Source organism: Enoplosus armatus, chromosome 6 (genome assembly GCF_043641665.1).
Source record: "Enoplosus armatus isolate fEnoArm2 chromosome 6, fEnoArm2.hap1, whole genome shotgun sequence".
NCBI classification, from domain to species: domain Eukaryota; kingdom Metazoa; phylum Chordata; class Actinopteri; order Centrarchiformes; family Enoplosidae; genus Enoplosus; species Enoplosus armatus.
In genome coordinates this window covers 6,681,665-6,705,803 of record NC_092185.1, presented here as the reverse complement: position 1 = coordinate 6,705,803, position 24,139 = coordinate 6,681,665, and the positions used below count along the sequence as shown (strand labels likewise).

Below are 24,139 nucleotides of genomic sequence, written 5' to 3'. Positions count from 1 at the left end.
GTTCATTTTGTCGCCTGGTTCTTTCCCCTACTCCAAAGTACACTATTACATCACACTGAGCATGGGAAACTTCCCCCTACCAACACACAGCCTCTGAGTGTCTCGCTTATCTCTTTCATTGCTGACAGCAGAGATATTCATCACCACTCAGACACAACACGACAACACATCCTCTGCGTCTTTACTGACAGAAAAACACAAAGCGGATTTTGACGAAATGTAATTACAGTTCAGAAACTGTTATAATGAGGCCAATGTATTAATTACACTGTTTTGAAAAAAAACCTTGTTGAGACCAAGTTTTTTTTCGGTCTATTTTGTCGAGACTGCTGACAATACAGTAGCCTAATCCTATGGTTATTGAAGTTGACATGATACATATTTACTTCAAAAATAGAAAATAAATTAGCTCTACATGAAACAAGACCACAAAACCAAACTATCAGTTCACGCTCTCTTCAATTGTCTATGTGTTGTGGATGAAAGCAAAGTCATGCCTTAGAAATCTTTGAGGACATTTTGATGACCACGGTTGATGGAAATAAAGACAAAATACAAAAAGAAACCAAAATAAAAACACACTTTTATGGCAACCACAAACATGTTTTATTCACATGAATGTATCTTTCACAGAGACAAAACTGAGGGAAATAAACAACTTCAAGCTTTCCTTGGTATTCTACTAGCAACTTGTGCTGTCTACCACTGGCACCACCTCTTCTATTTCATGGTCTTCTACCTCCAAAATGAAAGCTCCCCAAAACGTTCGGCATGTTACAATTAGATAAATCAAACAAACAAACAAAGCTGTGCGGCTACAGAAATATGAAAACAAGCTGAGCAAAGTAAAGGAAGGCAGGGCTCACAGCCGGGAGACACAGTATGGACTGAATCACGGAGAGTGACAGTAAACCAAATTAATCACAACCAAGAGTATGCTGTCCTCAGCTAAATCTACTTTCCACTGCAGTCCACCATGACAAGAAATGACGAGACAAGGAGCACAGTTCTGGTTGTTTGAGGTGGGATTCAGGGGTTTTACAAACCCTCATGGGGGTTTCGGGGGTTAGCCAAGCGGCTTAACTCCAAATAACTCCACTATTTTCCAAAGTTGATGTAAACAAGTGTGTGTGCTGATGAAGTGGCAGGGTGATGGTCTGCATAAGCAGCATCCTCCGTGGATAGACAATAATCCCACTGTGTATTCTGCGGCGGGCCAGGTCCTTCTGGTGATGAGAACGCCAGAAGGACCACAGTAGATTTCTGGAGTATCATGGTCTTTTCAAGTTCTCTGTGAACATTTCCACATCTCGACATCTGGTTGGCAATGAATTGAGCAGTTTTCAGGGGAAAACAAAAAAAAAACAACAGAAATAAAGCTTCCCTGTGTTTCATTAGTGACCTTCAGTGTTTGTTAAAAAGGCTTTCCGACTCGATTGCTTGTCAGACTGAGTGCATTTGTCGACCTCGGGTGTTCCATTGAGACTCATCAGGCCATGCTGTAGAGCAGAGTTCTGGGCTGTGTTGAACCAGACGGGGCTTCTCAGGTGGCCACAGAGGTGACAATCTGGACCACCTCGCCGTTGTCTCCCTGGATGGCACCCTGGATGGCCTCTTTCACCTCCATGTCCGCCTGCAGGGCCGGGGCCAGCTCGGCAGCCTGGAACACATAAAAGAGAGGAGAGGGAAGAGGTGATGAATGGGAAGAGTTCTTACATTCTAATCATTCACTCGTTATGTAGCATCCAGCTTCCGCTAATCAGTGTTATTTTGGAAAGGCTGTCACACAGGTGAAGTGTGTTTCCCGTGAACTAACAGATGGAGACCAAGCCTTACTGTAGCCCCTGCCCCTGTGTCATTGTGTCTGTCACCAAAGACAGAAGGAGCAGAGGAATGACAAGAGAGATCAGAGAAGAGATACATCAGAGAGAAGAAAGAGAAAGACAGGGAGGGGAAAAGAAGCAGGGTGACAGGTGGAGAGAGACTTGACATGAGATGAGCTATTTGTGCTTTAATGCTCTCTGTCTGTCTCTATGGTCGCTGTCAGACAGAGCGAGGTATTGTGAGGGTAAAAACCCCTTAAAAAGATGAGAGGTTCATGACTCAGTCCTGGATGATGACCATGAAGAGTGACTCACTCCTTCCTCGAATGCACGCCAAAGGTTCCCTCAAACACACCTGCAGCATTTAATCCTCCCTCCAGCCCAGCATGCTGTCACTAGACAACAGCATTGAATGGAGCACAGCTGCAACACAGCAGCGCACACACAATGCAACAACACATGAGGCTGACACACTGGCCACTGGCGGTACAGAGGCCAAGTAAAACTCATATGGATCATGTTTTTCACTGAGCATTTGAAACACTGGACATGTTGAAGTGTCATAGGACAGGCCTTGTTCTCCATTTGGAAATACTGATGGATAATAGATCCATCGCTTTGGATTGTATGTATTAGAAACTGGTCTGGTATTTTTCTAAGTGTGCTCAAACCAGGCTGTTGGTGCTCTGTAGTCCAGACTTCAGAGCCATGTTGTTCAGCCACAGATTCATCATTCCCAACTTATTCCCAAACTATTAAATAAGCAGAGAGGAAAAATGCAGAGTACAAATAAATACAAAAGTCTAAGTAATTTTTCAAGAACTTGTATAAATGCTACCATATGTCTGGAAACGGATGAGAGCAATTCTCTCGATTCAACACTTATCAGAAAGGGGGGGGGGGGGGGGGGGGGCAGCGCTAACCTTCCACTGAACTTTGAACTGAAAGTCAGCGATGTTTACACTCTAGGACATCAAAACCCAACTGTGATAATAACCCACCCTGTACCAGACAGGCCAAGCCACCCACCTATGCACCCACATAGGCTACTTGACTCCACGATTCTTTGTGTCTTTACACGTTCAGCTTTTATCTGCAGTAGGTTATTGGTCAAAGCTATTCTGTGTCTTTTGATTTCTGTCCTTCCTTGTGTTTTAATTCTAGATCTAGATCTAGGAAGGTTCTTACTCTGTCCTTTAAGGCACGCTTAAACAAAAAGGAACATTAAAAAAAAAAATTCTACTTAAACATACTGGATGTATCTTAACACCATAAACATATTTTCTTGCCAAATTAACATTTTAAGACCGAAGTCTCGTGAAGATCTGCCTGTGACAGGTTTAAATATTGTTTGATCAATAGACACCACACTGTAAACAAGCGGTTTCATTCTGTCCTTAAGAAAGTCCATGCGCCCTTACTGAACCCAAACTCCCAACGAACAGAAAACTGATGACTGATCAGACATCTGTCAACTCTGTTGATTTCTCTCGAGATTTGTGTACAATCAAACATTAGGAAAAAATTAGCTCTTTTTAGACCTAAAAATCCATTCAAACAAATCAGTTGAGTAAACAAACAGTGATTACTCGCTGTGCCAAGCAACATGGAGCACAGACCTTGGAATACAGTGCACGGGGTGGCAATCAATTTCTACGCTTGTGAATACACAAATAAATAGCATTTCAGAGCAGCATCAGTTTGTGTATGATCCACACCCAAAAAATTAATCAATTTAGGATGCTTTAATCACCTCTATGGTCACAGGGGCAAGGAACCAATTGCCTAGACAACTACAGACAACTAAAGGACAACAACAGGGTCTTGATTGATAGGCCAAAGTTTTAACTAGGAAACCCCAAAACCTGTGACTGGTCATCACATTTGCTGTCTGCATGTGTTGCAGGGAGGCAAATACACTACATCACACTACAAAGTCTGCTGGGAGATCCATATAAAGATAGAACTGGTGTTTTACACAGCCATTAATCATTTGAAGTTCTCTCTGTTTATACTATAAGAACACAACAAAGGCTTGACTCACATCAGGACTAGAGGGTACCCACTTTAGCATGGGACTTGAGGGAAAGAAGCAATAAGGAGAAAACGTGATATTCAACATATTTGTGGAAAACAAAAAGCAGAGAGAACAATGGAAAAGTGCTGTTCTTTTATATTCCTCGCAGAGTTAAACTGACCACTTCAAAGGCCACTGTGCCGTGTGCCTGTGCACCATCCTGATTCCACATGTGGCTGTTGCTCATCAAGCTCCATCATCACAGGGTTTTAGGCATATCTACTAATTACAATTCTTCTCCTTGCAACTCCATCCACTCCACTTTATTATGTTAAATTACTGTTTGTCCAAACACCCGTCATAATGACTGAAAGCTAAGTGCATTTTATTTAAGCTAAATTATGACAACAGGGGAAAAGCAGACCCATTGTACCTGTAAGTAGTTTAGCTAAATTGCAGGAATTACACACAATTACTCATATTTCTATTTCAACATCACAGTAATTATGAATGAAATATTACAGGATATATTCTGCCTCATTATGAAGCTGATCAAACCATTATAGCACAAAAGAATGCAGGTGTCAGCCGCAACAGCCCAGAAACTTTGGCTGCTAGTCAGCACATCATTTCTCAAAAGAAGAAAGGAAAAAAAAAAAGAAAAGTTACACAAGAGAAGACATCCACGTGTGGACTCAAAACTGGCAAACATATACTACAGGACAGAAATGATGAGCTCTGTTTTAATCTTTAGGTGGATGGAACTAAATTACTCAGTATAAAGACAATTAACAATTGGCCGCTCCTTTAAATGAGCAGAGACTGCAGCACTTTCCTTAAACAAAAAAGGGCAACAGGGTGACTGGCCATCGATGCTTTTCCAACACTTGGATGGGCGTGATATTCTCCTGGTTGAGTCATCAGTACAAACAATTAGCATCTCTGTTGAAAAGATTATGGTTCAGTTAAAAAAAAAAAAATCAAAGGTACAAGACTGTGTATGAAACTTTAGGCGATAGCTAGAGATCCAACGAGCACTGCAGTAAGAAAATAAGCGTAGCTCTTTCCTGTGCCACTACTGACCGTCTGAGCTTTGTAGGATTCATCAAGTTCATCAGTCTTCATCAACTTCAATCAAATCCTTTTTGTATTAGTATCAGTTGTGTATGACTTGAGGTGGTGTGGTGTTTTGTTGTTTGGAATGACAGTGTTTTGAATTAGCTATTAATGTAATTTTGTGGATCTGACAAGCATCTTCACCAGAAACAGCTGATGAGGTTCTTAAGTACTCAGTATTTAGTTCCAGTTGGCATACCAGACTAGTGAGGAACAAAACTGAAATTAACTGATTAAAAACATAAAAAACATTTATAAAAAACACTAGTATCATGAAGTGATCCAGATGACTCACATATTTGAGTGAAACTGAAGTTACTTTTAAAACTAAACTTTCAAATCCACATTTACATCACAAAAGGACACTTCCAAAAGGAACTTCCAACTTCAAAGCACCTTTTCTGGCGGATTTTACACATGTAATGTGTCTTTCTACAGAATGAATGTAAAAAAGGAGATTTTCCTGATCTTGTTAGGAACAAAAGCACTGACTGTACATTTCAGTTTATTGCTGTTTCTCCTACAAGAGTACTAAAAGACGTACTTGTGGGACTTGTATCTTCTGGCCAAGTGCAGAGTATACAGCACAGATTAATGGCATCACTGAAGGACTGATTACTGATCTATGTACTTCAGATTGGAGAAAAGAGGTGGGGAACAAAGTTATTTATTACGCATTGGTTAATAAAACAAACATGTGTAGTGTGACTGATTTAGATTAGTACTAGGGTCTGTTTAACCTCAGACGATAGCTGCAAACTCCAGAATTTGGAATTCTACCCAGTTACAAACAATCTGTGTCTGTGTACACGTGTACAAGAGCCCGCAAGAGTTTGTGTGTGTGTTGTTTTACCTGTACGGCAGCTGTGTGATCTGCAACGGGGGCTAGTTGGACGTACTGCACTTGGATGTCGGGGGGGAGGGGGGAACCCTCTACTGCTGTGGCCCCACCATCAGCTGACGCCACCGCTATGAGCTGAGCCCCACGCAGCACCTAGGACAGACAAGGAGGGAGGGGACAGAAGAAGGGTCAACCATAACTGACATTTTCAGTCCGTTCTCAATATTATCATCGGCCAATCAATCTGCTCTCATTTCTACATAAAAGTGTAATAGATGTGAATGAAACCTGTTCAGCTTCATCCAGCTGACTTTGAAAAGCAACCAAGCTGGCTGCCTCTGCAATGATCTACAGCACACACCACTGGGAACAAGACCCAAATAAAAACAAACAACAGAAAGCCTCATTTATGTCCTATCTGATGTGTTTATGTTCCTTTATTGATTACAGCCATCAGTGTGTACAAGCACAGTGTCACACAAACACAGCAAGTAACTTTGTGGCAAGGAAAGAGTCATGCGTTGGCATCTGAGTGACGTAAATAAACATTTCAGTCCTGCTGTTCTCACTCCTTCTCATGCTGCCCTCTGTTTATACATCAAGATGGAGAGGAACTTTATGGTCCATTCAATTCAATTATATTTTTTTACAAGTTTACAAGTTTTTTTCCCTAGGCCCCATAACATGATATGCTAGTTAGGGTTCATTTTTACTTGGGTTAATGTAATTTAACTCATGTTTAGACAATAAAATAAAAGGAATTGGCAGAGAATGGAGGGCGAGACATCGCAGGGGGATCCTAATCTCCCACAGCGTTGAAAGTCAGCCAGGCGACATCAGAGGTCTGCGGTTTCGATGCACTAATTACAGAGGAGCTCGGTGCAGCTGGAGTGTTGTTGGGTATTCCTATAGTTTGTTGAGGCTATTCCTATAGATAGACTGTAACCACAAACACAGAGGATAGCATGTGTGTGTGACCTTGTCCCACACATGTTATGGGATTAGCAGAGCACTGCTGTTAATTTGGACAGCATAACTCCCATGTAACAACAGACGACAATTAACGCACAATCATCCTGTCAACATAGACACAAAGAAAGACGGATGGTGGGAAACATTCACTCAGCTTTGCGCTTGTGCATGTTCGTTTAATCAGACAGAGGTCAGAGACCACACTACTACCCTCCAGTGTGGTCCAAAGCTTTCCAGCAATATGTTAAAAAGCATTCCTACATGGTCTCATTTATATTTTTCCCAGCTCAGGCCTTGGACTGAACACAGGCCTCTTTCAGTGTCTCCTGTCTGGCAGGTTTCATATGTATGTTGTGTTTATGTGCTTTCTCTGTGATGTTATGTGAGGTCTCAGTCTCCAGCCCAGTCTTCTTCCAGCTGCACTTGGTGCCTGGACTGGCTGGGACATTCTCAACAAACATGAAAAATTTTAGGGAGAATATGCAAGCCTGCAGAAAAACACAAACCTCACAAACCTCAATTACAGATGATGTTTGTTGCCCCCTAACCCTTCCAATCCCAGAGTCCCACACTGCACCCCAACCCCCGGTCCAACCTTTGCTTTGAAGTTCTGAGTTAGCGTCAGGCCCCAAAGGTTCAGTGAACCCCCCACACCCCCAACCCGCCGGCTTGCCTCGTCATCTAAGAGACTTTGCCAGTTTCACCACAAAATCTGCCGCCTCATCACCATAATGCGCCAGGCCCGGCCGGCCCGATGGAAGCTATTAGTGTAAGAAGTCTGCCTGACTCACCCGATCAGACAACCAGGACGCTTCAAGCACAAACATGGATTGAGGCTGAGTGAGGTAGACTCTTAATTTAGCAGAAGACTATGAGAGATGGGCCAAATGAATCACAGTGTCTGTCGACCCATAAAACATTCCTGATCAATTAGAGCATTAGCCTGGAGGGTTAGCGTAAACATTAATCGGAGTTCGACGTGTTGGGGAATGGGCTTAATTGCCTTCTTGCAGAGAGTTAGAAGAGAAGATCGATACTACTCTGATGTCTGTACGCTTAATATGAAGCTGGAGGCAGCAGCCAGTTACCTTCGCTTAGCATAAAAACTGAGAGCAGGCGGAAACAGCTAGCTTGGTTCTGTCTAAGCTAAGCTAACTGTCTTCTGGCACCAGTGAATGAGCGTATTTCCCAAAATGTCAAACTATTCCTTTAATGCAGATATACATACTTGAAGTAAGCATTACCTCACAGAGACTAAATCCATGACAACAATGCTCGACCAGTCAGTTCACTGAGAATAGTGAGAAACCAAAGCATGACCAGCTGTTTAAGTGTTTCTTCATGGCAGACATCTATAGAGATCCATCCTTATCCCCACACTTAATCACACTGTCTCCTTATTAGGAATCAAACAAGCCTTCTGCCAAGTGCTCTCCTGTCTGCAGTCGTATGTATGTGTACACGTGTGTGTGTGTTTGTGCAAACTCAAGCGTGATGATGAGTCTATACTGTCCAACTGGTGTATCTAAGTGTATAATTACCGGAGTTCAAGAGTTGCTACGGTTGATACTTGAGATCATAAACCCTTGTCTCACTCAATTAGATTCTCAACCTCCATTTGAGAGCAGTTTGCATTCTCAGCTGTGAGGAGCAGCACACAGAGGCTCACAAAACCATTTACAGAGTTGGAACGGTGTGTGAGATCTCTACAGCGATTACACAGGAACTTTGCGGGTCCACATCCTGTCCCACGACTCGCCTTGTCAGAACAACTCGTCTCCACTATTTGGGTGTAATACTGTCATGCTTGGTATGACTCAGTCGAAAACGTCTTTTTCCCTATTAGCATCATTATTGATTTGTTGTGTATGATTACCACAAGGTTGGAAGTTTATATAAAACACTATTGTGCAACTGTGAGTACTGATGATAATTACCTCTCCATCAGCTAATAGGACATAATGATCATTAAGCTGGTTGGCAATGATGCAGAACATAAATAATCACAAAATTGTATCAAGGAAAGGTTTTTAAGAGGTAGAAAAGTATTCTCCTTGGAGATTAGGTTGAGTCAACAACAAATCAAGATTGTTAGTAGAAGCTAATACATTATACAACAAGGTGAGAGGGGGCCTTCTTGGAACAAACAAGTCCCCTGACACTGGGAAAACTTTACAGTCTTAGCTTGATTGCATGACTGCATCAGTTTTAAACTACAAGCTGGGATGACTCACTTAAAATGTAGCCCGATATATTAGATTTGATGTAGCTCGATTTGTCAGAAACAGGGGCCATCAGTAGATCCTAAGTGTATTAGTTACTGTTGACCTCAAAATTTTAGGGATTGGGACTCTTGAATAATCAGCACTGGCTGGCTGGCTGGCTGGCTGGCTGGCTGGCTGGCTGGCTGGCTGGCTGGCTGGCTGGCCACCCCCATGCTGGAGGTCCAAAGAGCAGGATCAAAGGGCTATGACACTGCAGCACAGTAAAAAAATCTTTTGCTGATGCTGTAATGCTTTCAGTAATGGATCCAGGACACTAAGGAAATACAGCAATGGGAGAGGAAAGAGATAAAAATGAACAACAACAGCTTAATGTAAAAAAAAATTTATGATTCCAAGACTGAAAGACCATAACCAACTGGATAAACAAGGCTCTGTTACCCAGCCTTCATCTGTGCTTGTCTGAGGATTTTAAAATGTACTTTTTCTCCTTTCACTTCATATGAAACTAGTTAAACTTGAATAAAGAGAACAGCTTTAAGACCACATGGATTGTTTAGAAATACAACAATGCCTCTGAATTTCCATCTCTATCCTTGGTAACAGTCTCAGAGCCACGCATCAATCAGAAAATATGCTTCCACGATGCACATAGGCCTACTTGGTGCAGGCTGGCATCAATTCCCAGGCTCACAGGAGGTCTCGGTTAAACTCAGCTGTGCATCGGACGATGCTACAGTATGAGTCACCAGCTTAGTGTGCTTGTGTGTGTTTGTGTCTGAGTATGCTTTTAAAAAGATTTTGCTTCACCCTGGCTGTAATCAAAGTACACTGGAATCCCCCATTACACAAGATCCTCCTTTTAGAAGAAGCAAAAATCCATACACATAAGACAGGTTTGTCTGAGCTCCAAGTAAAGACAGCCACACAAATCTGGTTCCTATCATTCCCAAAGGAATACCTCCTCTTCTTTCAGATCTCAAAAAAAACAAAAAAACAAAACAAAACAAAACAGGGAAATGAAAAAAAGAAACATTTGGACTTTGGAGTGGCTGGAACTTCCTCTCAGCTTCACAGCCGTCAACAACATCTGCAACTGCCAACCCTGGACAGATGTCCAAGTAGAAACATTATCTCCGGGTGGGTAGGTGGGGCGGAGGGAGTGGGGGGAGGGCTGCGATGCGACTTGGCCTTGTAAAGATGCCCATAGACACAGTGGTGCTCTGAGTGCTTGTTTACTGTAGAATGAACACACTGCAGTCATTAACTTTTAGTTATTTATGCCTTTTATTTTACCTCTGAGTCTGACTATTCTGATTTCAGTTGGGCCTCAGCTCATAATATGATTGGACAAACGGTGGGCTTGTGATACAAATACAATAAAAGCTGAAATAGAAGCCGAAGAGTATCATGCTTGGTTTCTCTATGATTTTACATGTTCAGACTTTTGACAAGTCATATTACCATACATGACTGATATATCAATCTCCTGTCTACACATTATTCTTTGAAATACTTCACGTATCAATACTTTATGTCTTGCAGGATCCCTGACCTTGTAACCTGGCCCACTGTTTCCCATCTCCACCCACACCCTGACACTGCTTCTGCACCAGAGCTCAACACCTGCATCCAATCAAACCCTCCCTTGCAGCTCCGCAACTCCCACCAGCCGACTGGGAGTCAGAGTCAGACCGGGCTCAGAGAGGTTTTATGGCAAAACCAGCTTGACTTGAATTCTGATCCAGAACCAGCAAATCAAAAGGGGACTGTTGACAAAAATAACAGCCGTAATTAAAAGTCAGGCCCCTTAAAAAACGAAAAGGAAGAAAACTCCACTGAAAGTTTTCTGCTCCCTAGCACAAATCCAAACTTGGCCTGCCTTATTGATGAAGGCATTTTTACAATGTCGGTAAATTTAATGATTTAAGATTATGACTTTATCGTGCTTCCAATTATTCTGTATAATTCAATGGAGCCAGAGGAGATGATATACACAGGTTGTAAAACTCAACTAACAAAATAACACACTGCAAAATACCCATCTTAACAAGTCATTTAATCTAGCATTGCACTTTGATGAAAGTCATTTTTCTGACACAACTTAAGTGATGCATCTTATTCTGTTTTTACTACTGGCACACCCCTTTAAATATCCAAAACAAATAAAAATGCTTTGGAAACTAGATTTTAAGACTAAACATGTCCAGATAACCCTAAGACCGACCTTTTAGGAAGTGCACCAAAACCTCCATAAGAATCTCTCTTGTAGAGGACTCAGTGGGTCTCGAACTCGAACAAACTCAGCAGCCAAGAATCCAGCAGTTCTACTTCAGGTCTCAGATCTGCCGTGAAAGACATCTGTCATCTTACGTCAGCATGTAGCACACTGGAGTCTTGAACTCATTGAGACATCACATCTATCAGATCCAATCAGATCACTGTTACTGCTGCCTGTACACTTGCCAGCCAACAAAACAAACCATTGAGAGGACTGTCCATCACGCAACATTTTGTTGGTGTTTTTAACTTTCTGAATTTGTATATTTTTTAAACCTTCTGTTCCAGTGTTAGTTATGTAAGCTGCTTTGCTATCATTCCCATGAAAAACAAGTTTTATTGTTCCCCAACTGCTAATCATGCTGCTTTTTTCTCAAACACATTTCGCATCCATTTCACTCCCTTTTTTTGGTGTGCAGACAAAAAAATCTGACTATGCTGTAGACATGCCAAGAGCAATTCAAAAGACCGATGAGTAATCTAGCTCTGTTAATCAAATTATTTTGATTATGACTAATATGTGTCAAATACCCTGATTAAGCTGTCATGACAGAAGTATTACCTTAACCTGGTTATAATTAACCTAGTAACTATTGCTGTCGGGATGCTGTTGAAGTTGAAACTGATGGATGATGAGCACTGTAGGCCTGGGACTGGTGAGGCAGGGCTGCTGATGGTGACTCACACTGAAATGCATCTAAAACATCTGGTCCCTCTTACTCACACAGCCAGTGACCCAGGGCTTTGCCCACAAAGACAAAAGAAAACACCACTGAGGGTACCCTCCTCTGCATTGCTCAGAAATGCTGAGTTACAAACACACACACACACACACACACACACACACACACAAAGAACTAAGGATTCCCGATCTGTGTCTCTTTATCTCCAAGTCGTGATGCCACAAGGACACAAAGCAGACAACTACTCCTTTGAAACATGATCCACCACTAGACCTCTAAATCCTTGACTGCTTACGTACATCCCACTAAACATTGGTCATAAAACATCTTGTTTGTATCTTTTCATCTAATTTTTACCCTCCCATCGTGTTGTGAATCACAGGAATCTCAACAACCCCTTACCCACTAGAAACAACATTCTTGAGCAGAGAGAAAGGACAACTGAGTAACTCAGGCCACGAGCCAGCAGTTTGATTCCAGCACAAATCACACCCTGATTCTGCAATGTTAACCCTAAAGATTGTTCAAGCATCTGCTTTATGTGTAGAAATGACAAATCAAGAGATGCTGTCCTAGAACGCCAGACCTTTACCGAAGCTAAATGACAGCAGGCATCGAAGGAGCTGTTGTCTCTGGCACAAACGCACACAACTGTGAGAATATAAAGACTTGCAGTACAACATGAGTTCAGAGGAGTTGAGGTCAAAACACATTAATTCATCTGTTTCCTCTTTATCTCTTCTTTATTACCTCACATCATTCTGTCACTTTTCCTCCTTTGACCCTCTTTTTCTCATCCTCTCCTTAATCAGCTCCTCTACACATCCTTCTCCCCTCTCTTCACCATCACTCTAACACAATATGTACTGTATTTTTCCTGGTTCTGGACTGGTTCTGTGTTTACAGGTCCTGGCAGCACAGACGGAGGGACCAATGCCGAGCTGGACTCTCTGTTCTGTGACCCAGTTCCCACACTGACCATCAACTATGCCGCCTGGGAGGGTCCAACAGATGCACCGCAACATGTGCTGACAGGAAGGGATGGCAGAGGTTCAACTAGGGGGAGGAAGTGGGGTGGGGCGACTGCGTTCAGACTCTTGACAATCACGTCTAAAGCCCCTGATGGGCGGCATTCAGGTCCATCATCGGTGAATGACGCAAGTGAATGACAGGATCAGTAAATTTGGTAAAGCTTTATAGCGGTCTCTTGAGATGTGCTGGATTTTTCAGACTGACACGGCATCTGACAGGGAGAGTCCTCTAAAAACTGTGAGCTAGCTTTTGCATTATTTTCTTATTTTCTCTGCTTTCACATATTTACAAAGGAGAGTGGCAGTAAAGATGGGTAAGGGGAAAAGAGGGGCATATTGTATTTCCCTAAGCTATTTGAGCTAGCAGAGGGCAGAACCCCCCCGCCCCCCCCCCCCTTCAATTTGTTTAGTTTTATGTGGCACCTGGTACCATGCATTTATAACAGTGTGTCTTTGTCTGATTCACAGCCCAACTGGTCTCAGTTTTCAATCACAAACGGGACAAAACATCTCTTCCAGACGGTCTCCCTTTTTGGCTTTCCTCTCCCCATCTTTTTTTCTTTCTCCCCTCCTCCTCATCAGTCGCTCCTTTCATCTTCCAATCCTCCATTTGGTCTGCATCAGTGCAGGGTAAGATCAGAGCACAGCGAGAGAAGGGCACTAGATAAGAGGCTATGATAGACAGGAACTGCAGTAAAAGACTGGTTATTTTATAGTTTCATGAGTCTGCCTTTTCTTTCGTCTGCATGAGAGGATTTTTATAGGCCGGCAGAGAACTTTGGATCCAGTTTTGTTCAGACTTTCAGCTGGCACAGTTGCAGTTCAGGGCTGAGTTGGCATAGACGGACGTGGAAGCGGATACACAAACATCTGCAGCCAAACGATGTGTGCATGAGCCGTCAGACAAACAAACAAATGAATAGTGAGATGTGTGTAGCACACAGTGTTGCTAAATAAAAATATCCAGTGACAATAGAGAGTAAGATAGGTGGACAGAGGGCAGAGAGAGGGGTCAGTCTGCAGCCCTATCAACATTTTAACACAGTCTGTCTCCTCAACTACAAAGACACCTCAATTTCTTTTGTCAGTAAAGCTGAAGCAGGGGTCAAGCCCCAAATTCTCTCACTTATCTTTTACTGAGGAAAATCTTGTTTAAGTTTGTTCTGGAGCATTATGCAACAGTAAGCAAAGCATGCTTAATACTGGTTAACCTACTGGATAGCATGATTTACTCAAATATTGACACACAAATTAAGAGGCTGAAGACTAAAGGCAATTGTTTTCAGTTTTTCCTTAACGAGTGATTGAAAAATGTATGTAAAAATAAATGTAAAAATATTGATTTCCAGATCTAATAACTGCACAGGGAAGAAGTCTATTTTAGAAATGCAGTCTTGTCCATGTGTTTCTAACCATATTGAAGATGCATGACAATACATATCAACACCCACTTTTTTAATTTTCCATTGTAATACGATCTTAATCCAAAGTATATTGCAATTAAACACAATGAAGTATATTCTCAAGTCAGAAATGTGATTCATGAGAAAATAGCACACTTCTGATGACAGAAAAGTGCATCACATGGCAGTATGGAGCCTGCCCGTGTACCACTTTCTATTTTCCTTGATATAAAGTCCTTCTTGTTGAGGAAAACTAGCATATCAATATGTTCTAGGAACAGTATAGCATAGTCTGTTGACAATATAATGACAACTTCCATGGGAGAACTCACAAGAAAAACAAAACAAACAAACAAAAGATTGATTTGGCATGTACACAAGTAATTAAACGATCCATTACCCGTACCCTAGTGGAGAGGGAAAGAAATCAGCGGAGGGAATTACTAAACTGCTTCCATAATGAAGCTTCTAAGGCCAGATTTAGACACATATTCTCAATGCAGTTTGACACCTCAATTTGAAATTTAGTCCAGTAAATGAGTGATGCTTCTTACATTCAGACTGTGGCCAGACAATGGATTTTGATAATGATTCTCAATGGGAGACACAAAATAGGCAAGGTGCAGACAACCATTGAAAACATGCCCATTAAATAAAAAGAACCTGATGGAGCAACAGAGTGTAAAAACATCTGTCCGAAGCAGTTAAAAGTCACAGCCCGAGACAACTTTTCTTTATTTATGTAATGGATCTTAATGCGACCTGAGAGTATAAACATCTGACAGTTAATGTGACCTGGAGTGACTGGATGCGGCAGGTGGCCTTTAAAAGAGGTGTAACCACAGCTACATGGCACAGGGAAGATGAAAAGAAGAGAGAGTGCGATGGGGAGGAGATTAAAAATCGCTCCGGGGAGAGAAAGAAAGAGAGCGAGCTCTTGTGTGATGAATTGCGTATGCTAGGTTACACTAACACAGCCTCAGCACTATTCGGCCAGATTACAAAAACAGTGACATCATACATAGCCTATTTGATGTAGGCCTCTCTGTAAACACACAAATTAGACAATAAAGAAAGCACACATCAGGATTAAGTCCGATCTGTATTGTCTTTGTCCGAGGTTCCTAACAAATTCTGGTCCAAGGTACACTACACCAATCATGATAAAGACATAATATGTCATTTTTATGCAACCATATCTGGTTAAAGAGCTTTATCTCTTAATACGTGCTATCACTATTACATGTTGCCCCGTTTCCCTTGAGTGTCTTCACGTTCTTTCTGGGATTCATCAGATTTAAGAGGAGACGCTGGCACTGTCATGTACCACTGCATGTGTGTGAAAAGCTCGACCTGCAACATGAGGTTCGAAGAATAAGTCACTGTGTGTTTGTTTTGGCACTACACTCATTTCATTTTACAGGCCAAATCAAAGTATGAACTAAAAAGAAAGGGAAAATAAAAGAGCTTTTTATTGGACTAGGCTCCCAGACACTGCCAAGGGAATAGAGGCCTTTGTGCAGTTTTTTGTTCTCGCATCCTGTGACACTTTGGTGTCTATCTGCAAGGAACTAATGCTTAAACATATCCCACACTGCAGTTTAAATAGTGCTTTTGTTAATGCATGTTATATATGGCGTAACACATACCCTAGAGAACAGCTAAATGTGATAAAGCTGATGGAAAAATATGCAAAAATAGTTCCCGTACTGAACTGATAAGAATAACTGCTGAAAATGTGTATTGTGGTGCAAAATCTAAACCAAAACTTGTTCCAAGATCCTAGAGAGAGACAGAAAGGAATGCTGCTGTAAGGCTCAGCGAACAGGTCAATCGAGGACACGAGCATGCATGTGTGTTTATGAGTGTGTGAGAGAGAAGGAGCACGAGGATGTGTGGTGACTACCTCAATCAATTGAAAACACACACAGACCCAAACAGCCAATAAAACATTACAAACAACAACAAAAAACTAGAATTAATGGCCCGCGGTTGTATGCCTCTGCCTACCAGTCAAGTTGCAGTTTACATCCATGTGTCCATACTCACATAATGTATGTAGTGAATTACTATGTGAAGATGGAGTCTTATCTAGTATAGTTACACAAAATGTGGTGCTTTTGTTTTCTCCATTTGTAGATGCAAAGCCTCTCTTTGAGCTGCAGGTGAAACTCACTCGATCACGATTAGCTTGGCGCGCTCCAATACGCTGTTTGCAGTCACGTAATTCCGATGACGCTTGAAATTCAGAATGAGGCAGGAAGAGAAAGGCTGAATGGACGAGATGGAGGAAAGCCCGTACTGTGCTCCTCATTGTGTCGTCCCAGTCAACGTGTGTGTGAAATCACAAATCGCCCAATTCATTCTTAAATTATGGCTAAAAATCTATTTTGAGGTCACAATGACATTTGAGTAAAAAGTGTCACCTAACCAACTGTGAAACGGTGTTGAATAATGCCCAAAAAGTGTTTTTCTGGGACAACCCATTAAATACATTAGTCATCCCATTAAACATCTGTGTGAAACCACATCAATTCTTGAGTTGTGGCCAAAAACGTGTCTGTCAAGGCCATTTTGCGTAGTCTGGAGTCAAAAGTGTCACCAATTCATTGCTTGACCAACTGTGAAATACGGTCATCAATTCTTGAGTTACAGCTAAAAACGTGTTTTGTGAGGTCACAGTTACGTTGACCTTTGACCACCAAATTCTAATCAGTTCATTCTTGAGTCCAAGTGGACGTTTGTGCCAAATTCGAAGAAATTCCTTTCAGGTGTTCCTGAGATAACGCGTTCTCAAGAATGGGACAGGCGGACAACTGAAAACATAAGGCCTCTGGCTACGGTTATCGCCGGCGCGGAGGCATATGAACCTCATATAAAGCAGATGCATTAACACATCACAAATGTGCGCGCACTGATAGCCAATGGTGTCTTGTACCTATGAGCAAATTGGACGATTGAGATATTAAAAAGACAATAAAATGGAGAACTGAGCAGGCGAAAGTACATGGTTCCAGACGGTGGCTTGTAACTCCTTCACCCCATATTTCGACATATTACATGGAAAGGCTGTTTGTCTTAGTTATCAAGTGCGTTGGAGGTCCAGCAATTCCTTAGAAAGTTATTGTAATCTTATTCTGCCTTCACTTCAAGCCAGAAATCTCTGAATTATGAGCAGGGTGCATATGACTGAGCCAACAAAGTGGCAAATACGTCTCAGAAAGTCTGAATTTAAGGCTGTAAGGCTGTATTTTTAACTATTTTTACAGCAAACCTTGGAAGTAAGAAGTAATGTGGTCTTACTGGGTCTTCAAACACCAGGGGCTGCATTGGTGGGGGCGTGTTGTTTAAGGTTCTGGTGAGACCATGAAATATGATCCAATAAGGCTGGTTTGAGTAATAGTTCCATGAACACTGCACAGTGGTTTATAATACTATGAGGAAGACTTTTACACCTCTGTTTGAACACACCCTTAACCCTAAAACACTTAGTGGCCCAATTAAACAAAGTACCACGATTGTTTTAGGTGTAATGCAAAAGTAATATAAGAATAGTGTAGCTACTTTTCTTAAGGGTCATGTGGAATTCATTGCCTTTAAAAAAAAAAAAAAAAGTTAATATAATTTGTAATTTTCTGTAATGACCCCAATAGTGAATATGTAAATATCTTCTATTGGCTGTTACACAATAACACCTGTCCTAACAATATAACACAAAACAGTTTAACCACCAGACGGGCAGCGTGAGAAAGAATTTCCTCTCCTAAAGCCTTGCTTCTAGACAAACATGATGAAATCATGAATGTGAAATTATGTGTTGGTCTTCAAGCGTCCATATGTGGTCTGCAATGGTCACACACGGGCCGGCTCTGCTTTGATCGTGACTCGCTTGGATCTCAGAGGAAAGAACCGAGAAACAGGAAGGGCACTCAGTCCAAAACATCCAAGACAGAGATGGAGGAGGGGAGAGGGATGAACAAAGACATTGAGACACTGAGAGGACACTGTGCGTGCGTGTGTGTGTCACACAGTGCTATTGAGAGATGTTTATTGTGTTTGTTGAGATGCACTTGTCCACCTAACATAAGAGCAGACTAACTTCATTCATTTAGTATGTTCATGTTACCTGGTCCTTAAATTACATTTATGAAATAACTTCATGAATGCATCACTGGATACTTCATCATCTTTGCTGTACTCTGCTGAAATTGCAGCTTTAATGCTTATAAGCAGTGCAACTTGTGGTTTCAAAGTTTTGATATACAGGAAGTTGGGGCTGATTAAAAGTAATTAGCTTTGGCCAACTGGTACACATCCAACTCAACACATTATAATAATGCTTGTCTGTGCCTCTGTTTTGAATGTATACCCTCTTACTTTATAAAACTTGGACATCTTTTAGAACTACTGCACATGGTTAAGACTGGGCAATACCAACATAAGCTTTTACCGAACATACCATCATCATGATATAGGTTGGTCGGTGACTCAATGTGGGAATGACTACATTTTCAGTTAAAGGTTCCCTGTAGAGTTTTAGACCTATATTAGAGCTATGTAGTAGTTCTTCTATGAGTGTTTTGTTTATCTTTTGCCACACATGTTGCAGGTGCGTATATAGCAAAGCACCAGCAAAAGCAGGGAAGAAGAAGACTGCTAGTTAGTAAACATAGATATAAGCGATGCTAAAATAGGCTTTGTAAATGTTTTATGAGGAAGGAAATACATTGAACACATCTGTTAGAGCTCAAGGATACACACAATGCATTTTGTTGAGTTTCTTTACAAGAAAACTCCACAGGAAACCTTTAAATACCTTATTCTAATGAAAGTAAGTTATATTACACACACAACACAAGTATTTAAACTGTTTGAGTTGTTCTGTTTACACTTCTGGCTTCTATTGCATTTTATTTAATCCTCTGTCTCTTTCTGGGAAGATGGCCATAGGTGTGAATGTGGCCATCATGAATGCTGCATTGGTCAAGCTTGTAAAATATTCAGCAAAATATTCCTAACAAGTCACCAAGGTTCACTACCCTGAATGACAAAAACGTAAACATTCAGCATCTGCTGGGTGCAGTCACATGGAAAAACAAACACGGATAAAATGGTAAAAAGCTGTTGTGCACTCACTGCGCAAATAGAATAGAAAACAAACATTCAGAACCACCACTTAAGGCTGTAATGCATGAAGAGAGGCAAAGACACAGTCACAGTCATCACTGCAGTTTAGTGAGATAATTCAAACCTGGTACTGAAACATTAATAAGTGGCTGCCATTTTGTGTCAGAGATGTCACAATTTCGGGTAAAATAATAGCCCTCATTCTAATTGGACTAGTCAGTGATTTTGTGCATCTGCTGTTGAATTAAGCACATAAACAGACACAACCAGCCTCATGTCACTGACAGTAGGGATGACAGGGCGAAGTCTGTCCACGTCTCTTCATATTTGCAGAATCAGAAGAACAAAGAGCCTGCTCAGACAGCTCTTTGGGGCCATTAGGCACATTAATCATTTGTGAGAGGTCTGATGATGACTAATGTATAAAGCTGACGGAAGTTTGATGCACCGCCATTTTTTTGCACATATCCAGCATACTCATACTTTACGCACAAAATTAAGAAGTGATGCAAATATGTGGTTTATCATCTACAGCATTGATGAATTAGTGTATTATAACTCCTATTTAGTTTACTGTGAATGTGTTCTTACCTGTCCATCCTGCCCAACATGTACCTGGTGGATCTGGAGATTTCCCTGAAATAGAGAAGTGACATGTCATGCCAAAAGCCTGATTCCAAATTATTTACACACACACACACACACACTGTGTGGATTACAGGTTAGTAAAACATGCATTGCCACAAGGCGATTCAAGCCATTAAATATTGCTAAACTGAACACTCATGATCAAAATGCAAAGTGCAGCATGACAGTGTCAGTATCTGAGGGAAAAAGTGTCAGAACTATTTTTACAGGATTCTGAGCGTGCAGGGTCTGACAGAGGAGTGTTTCTACTTAATGACATAAGAGTGAGAAGTGGATGCAATGTCCTATACGTCAACTACTCTGTAATTTCTGGCTACATTGAGTCTCCTGTAAACAAAAACAGATGCCCAGTCACACAGGCACAAGCCCATCGTTGTCTCATCAAGATGCAATGACCATCATAAAGTCTCTGAACACCCACAGTGATGTTAACAAGACCACATGAGAAAGGACATCATATAAGCCATATTTAGCCCACCCCAAGTTTCAGCTGTTTTCTCTTGCTAATTGTATTTCATGTATATATCAAGCGCTGTCTGAGCTGCCATATGGCTAGCGAGCAGTGTAATCTCTCAAACAGCTCATTTCCTTTTCAAGCACGCTAAAACCAATGTCTTTGATGAAAGGGGCCCGTTCCTAATGAAAACATATTCCATGAGTGGCAGTTGGGAGAAGTGGGATTTTGTTGCTAAGCTTTGAACTCCAAAAAACAAACAATATCATGGAATAGGAAGGAGAGGGGAGAAAAAAAATCTGGGCTCAGCCACAAAGAACAGGAAAGGCTTTAGAGCTTCTCTGCCTGCAATTCACTCTCTCTCACTCAATCGTGCATTTCTTCCTCTGAGCGTCCTTTAGCACAACCGAATAGGAAATGAGAAAAACACTTGGTCAAGGTGTCGATTGCTTTTGCATAAATGTCAAGCTGTCATGCATGTGTGGCATGTATCATATACAGTATGTGATTACATGTGAGTGTGTGTGTGTGTGTGTGTACAAAGACTGGCGCCTCGAAATAAATCTCTCTCCCACATTCTCGAAAAAATCACTAACAATGATGCTGATGTGGAAATTCCTCTTCAGCAGTCGGTGTGGTTTGGAGTTAGATTTTGATTTCAACTGGCAGGCCAACACTGTGTGCATGCAGAGCGCATGTCCCACACCAGACAGGCACTCTGACATCTGGGGCATTATGTGGAAACAAAAGTCATAACCCCATGCATAAGCAGGCAGATATATAAACATTAAGATGCTCTAAACAGAACATCTGCTTTTGCTAAACTTTATTAATGAGTTCAGTCTTGTCAGGTATTACTCGGGTGCATTATGCTTCACTGGGATGGCTATTTGCACGGGCAAACAGACACATGAATGATTCTTACCAAACAATGGCTTTTCCTTTTCTTTCTTTTAGAAGAAGACTAGGTTACGGTCTCCAAAACGTGAGTTGTGCAATCACAAATTTGATCAATCATTGGGAAATGGGTGTAGCTACAAATTCAAATAATTCTTCTTCCACACAGCTGAAAGAGGATCAGCCCTAATTTTCTGAAGAAACACTCGGCCAGCTTTCAACGTGACAGAGAGCCTCGTCAAAGGATAATGTAGCTTGGACAGCAGTTCTTGTTATTGACCTAAATATTTATAAGAAACTTGACTCTTCTGCACAATTGTTGTGTATTTAACAGATGTATTGTCATGCAAAATTATATATCTACGAGCATCCCTCTGTATGCAATGGTTGATTACTGTTCTCAAACTAAATCAAAAAAGCTTAAAGAATGATTCAAATAATTCAAATCCATCAATTCCACCATTAACTAGGTAAATAAAAACAAGTCTTCTGTAAATTCGTGTAGAAATTGCATTATGTCCGAGGGCGATCAAGGGCGCTTTTGCTTATTTCAAATAGCCAGTCAAATAATGCAAGCCATTAGCTGGCCAGAAGTCGACCAAATTACAAACCAGACTTCCAACACAACATACTGACATTCCCACACATTATTTTTCTTCCCAGCAAACCAGTTCTTTCTCCAACATGAGTTCACTGTAACAGTTATATTCTGTTTGGAGAGAACTTCTCCTGAAATTCTGTTTGCTAAGAAATTTAATATACCAGGAAGAATGACTCAAGAAAAGGAGTGTCTGGTTGTTTCTCTTTTCTCTCTCTCAATCGCACAAATACACAAACACACACACACACACACACACACACACACACACACACACTTGCCTCACTGTCCTGTGTGATCTGCACCTCCTCTCCTTGTGGCACCTGTGCAATGTGCAACTGACCCTGTGGAATCTGAGAGACACAGATGAAGGATGAGAGACGGATGACGCTGGAACAATTACACAAATGTGATAAACAAATCGGTTATTTGCAACGGCATGTTTTCCTTTGATCCTATCTAATTATCATACAAATTTATACATTTCAAGTCTGCCTTAATACAATAGTCTGGCACCTACATGAAGATTGAAACAGGTATTGCTTAAAACTAAGTCTGTTTAGTACAAAACGTCCTGTACTTTCCTGACATCCACTTGATTTGTCTAACTCACACTGATGAAGCCTCACATTAACTTCAGATAAACTTTTGAACGCAAGGAGGACTGTGGCCCTTAGAACATCTCTTCAAGGCCAGTAAGAACTGGAGAAATGATTACAGCAAGCCAAACCTGTTTCGATGGTTATATGGGCACAGGACAATTGTTTTAAGACAGACTTGAGAAAATTGTGAACCTGTCCTTTAAGCTTCATTTTAGCTGCAATGCACAGAATGTGATTGAAAATAATTAACTAAGCAGCCCTAATGTGGTACGCGTAATCTGGCAACAACACAATAAACATTTTCTTCAGTAATTATCAGACAATGGTTGCAGCACTGAATCACAGCCAGAAAGTTTACTTGATTTCCTCCACTCTATTAACAGCACTCATAAATTTCAGATTCAGCTGCACACTTTAATATTCTGCAGAGCGTTGGGAGGGTAATAACTGCACAGTGAGCTCCTCACAATCATTCTCTCCCACTCTTCCACCTTCTCCTAAACTTCTCTTCCTGTCCGCCCTCTATCTTTTATGCCTGTTCCTTACTTTCTCAGGCGAGTCATCTATCATCAGTACCTCCAAAACCCATGCGTCATGTAGCAACCTATTAACAGCAGAAATACTCTGTAACACTGTAAATTATGAGGTAGCTTTGTAGCGCTATCACTACATACAGTGGTGCAATGAGTGGAGGTGGAGCCTCCCAGCAGAATGCAAATTACTTCTCTAATATTCACTTAGTATGATCACGTTATAATTACAATCACATTTTGTAGTTGGCAGAAGAGAAAATCTAATTGAATTTCCTCATGACAAATGAATATAAACATTTGAACATGTGAATACACAACAAGTAAAAAAGACTGGGCTGAAACTGTCCAAAGCTGAACTCACTCAATTAAGTGTCAACCTAAATGATAAACCTTGAACTAATACATGGCAATTTATTCATTTAATCCAATTCCACAGACACAGTACAACTTCAAAACTCTGATATCTTTAAGACCTCCAACAAGCCATAGAGTTTAAAAAGTGACCGCTTCCTCACTTGTTCCTTAAAATTAGGTATTTTGGGTGATTTCAGGGCAAAGAGAGGACAAGATACAAGAGCTCTAGTCACTTCCTCTTTGTCAGCCCACACATAACACTGTAGTGGGCCTGACTGTGACCTTTAGCCATAGCAGCTGTTCAAGGTCATCCAATACTTTAGCATGGGAAACTCCTTCATTGACATAAGCTGCACTATAATTCTGCAGAATTCTGTATGTGTCACTGTGGTGGGTGGCGTGATCTGTCTCCCTGCACTACAAACCCTGCCTTATGGGACCTTCATATGACAGCAGCAAGAAGAAAAACATTAGGAAAAGATACACATCTGCTAAATATTGTGAGAAAGGAGGATAAAGACTCCTCTTACTGTCAGAG

General features: G+C 41.3%; 1 protein-coding gene across 1 annotated transcript in view; it reads right to left on the bottom strand.

Annotated features, from left to right (window-relative positions):
* Positions 1 to 593: 593 nt before the first annotated feature.
* Positions 594 to 24,139, bottom strand: part of banp (BTG3 associated nuclear protein) — a 33,783-nt gene continuing 10,237 nt past the window's right edge. The window contains exons 10-13 of the mRNA XM_070907254.1: positions 22,394 to 22,465; positions 20,107 to 20,151; positions 5,810 to 5,950; positions 594 to 1,660 (exon numbers count right to left, since the gene is read on the bottom strand). Of these exons, the coding sequence (XP_070763355.1) occupies positions 1,544 to 1,660; positions 5,810 to 5,950; positions 20,107 to 20,151; positions 22,394 to 22,465 (375 nt within the window). The 3' untranslated portion in view covers positions 594 to 1,543. The remainder of the gene's footprint in view (positions 1,661 to 5,809; positions 5,951 to 20,106; positions 20,152 to 22,393; positions 22,466 to 24,139) is intronic.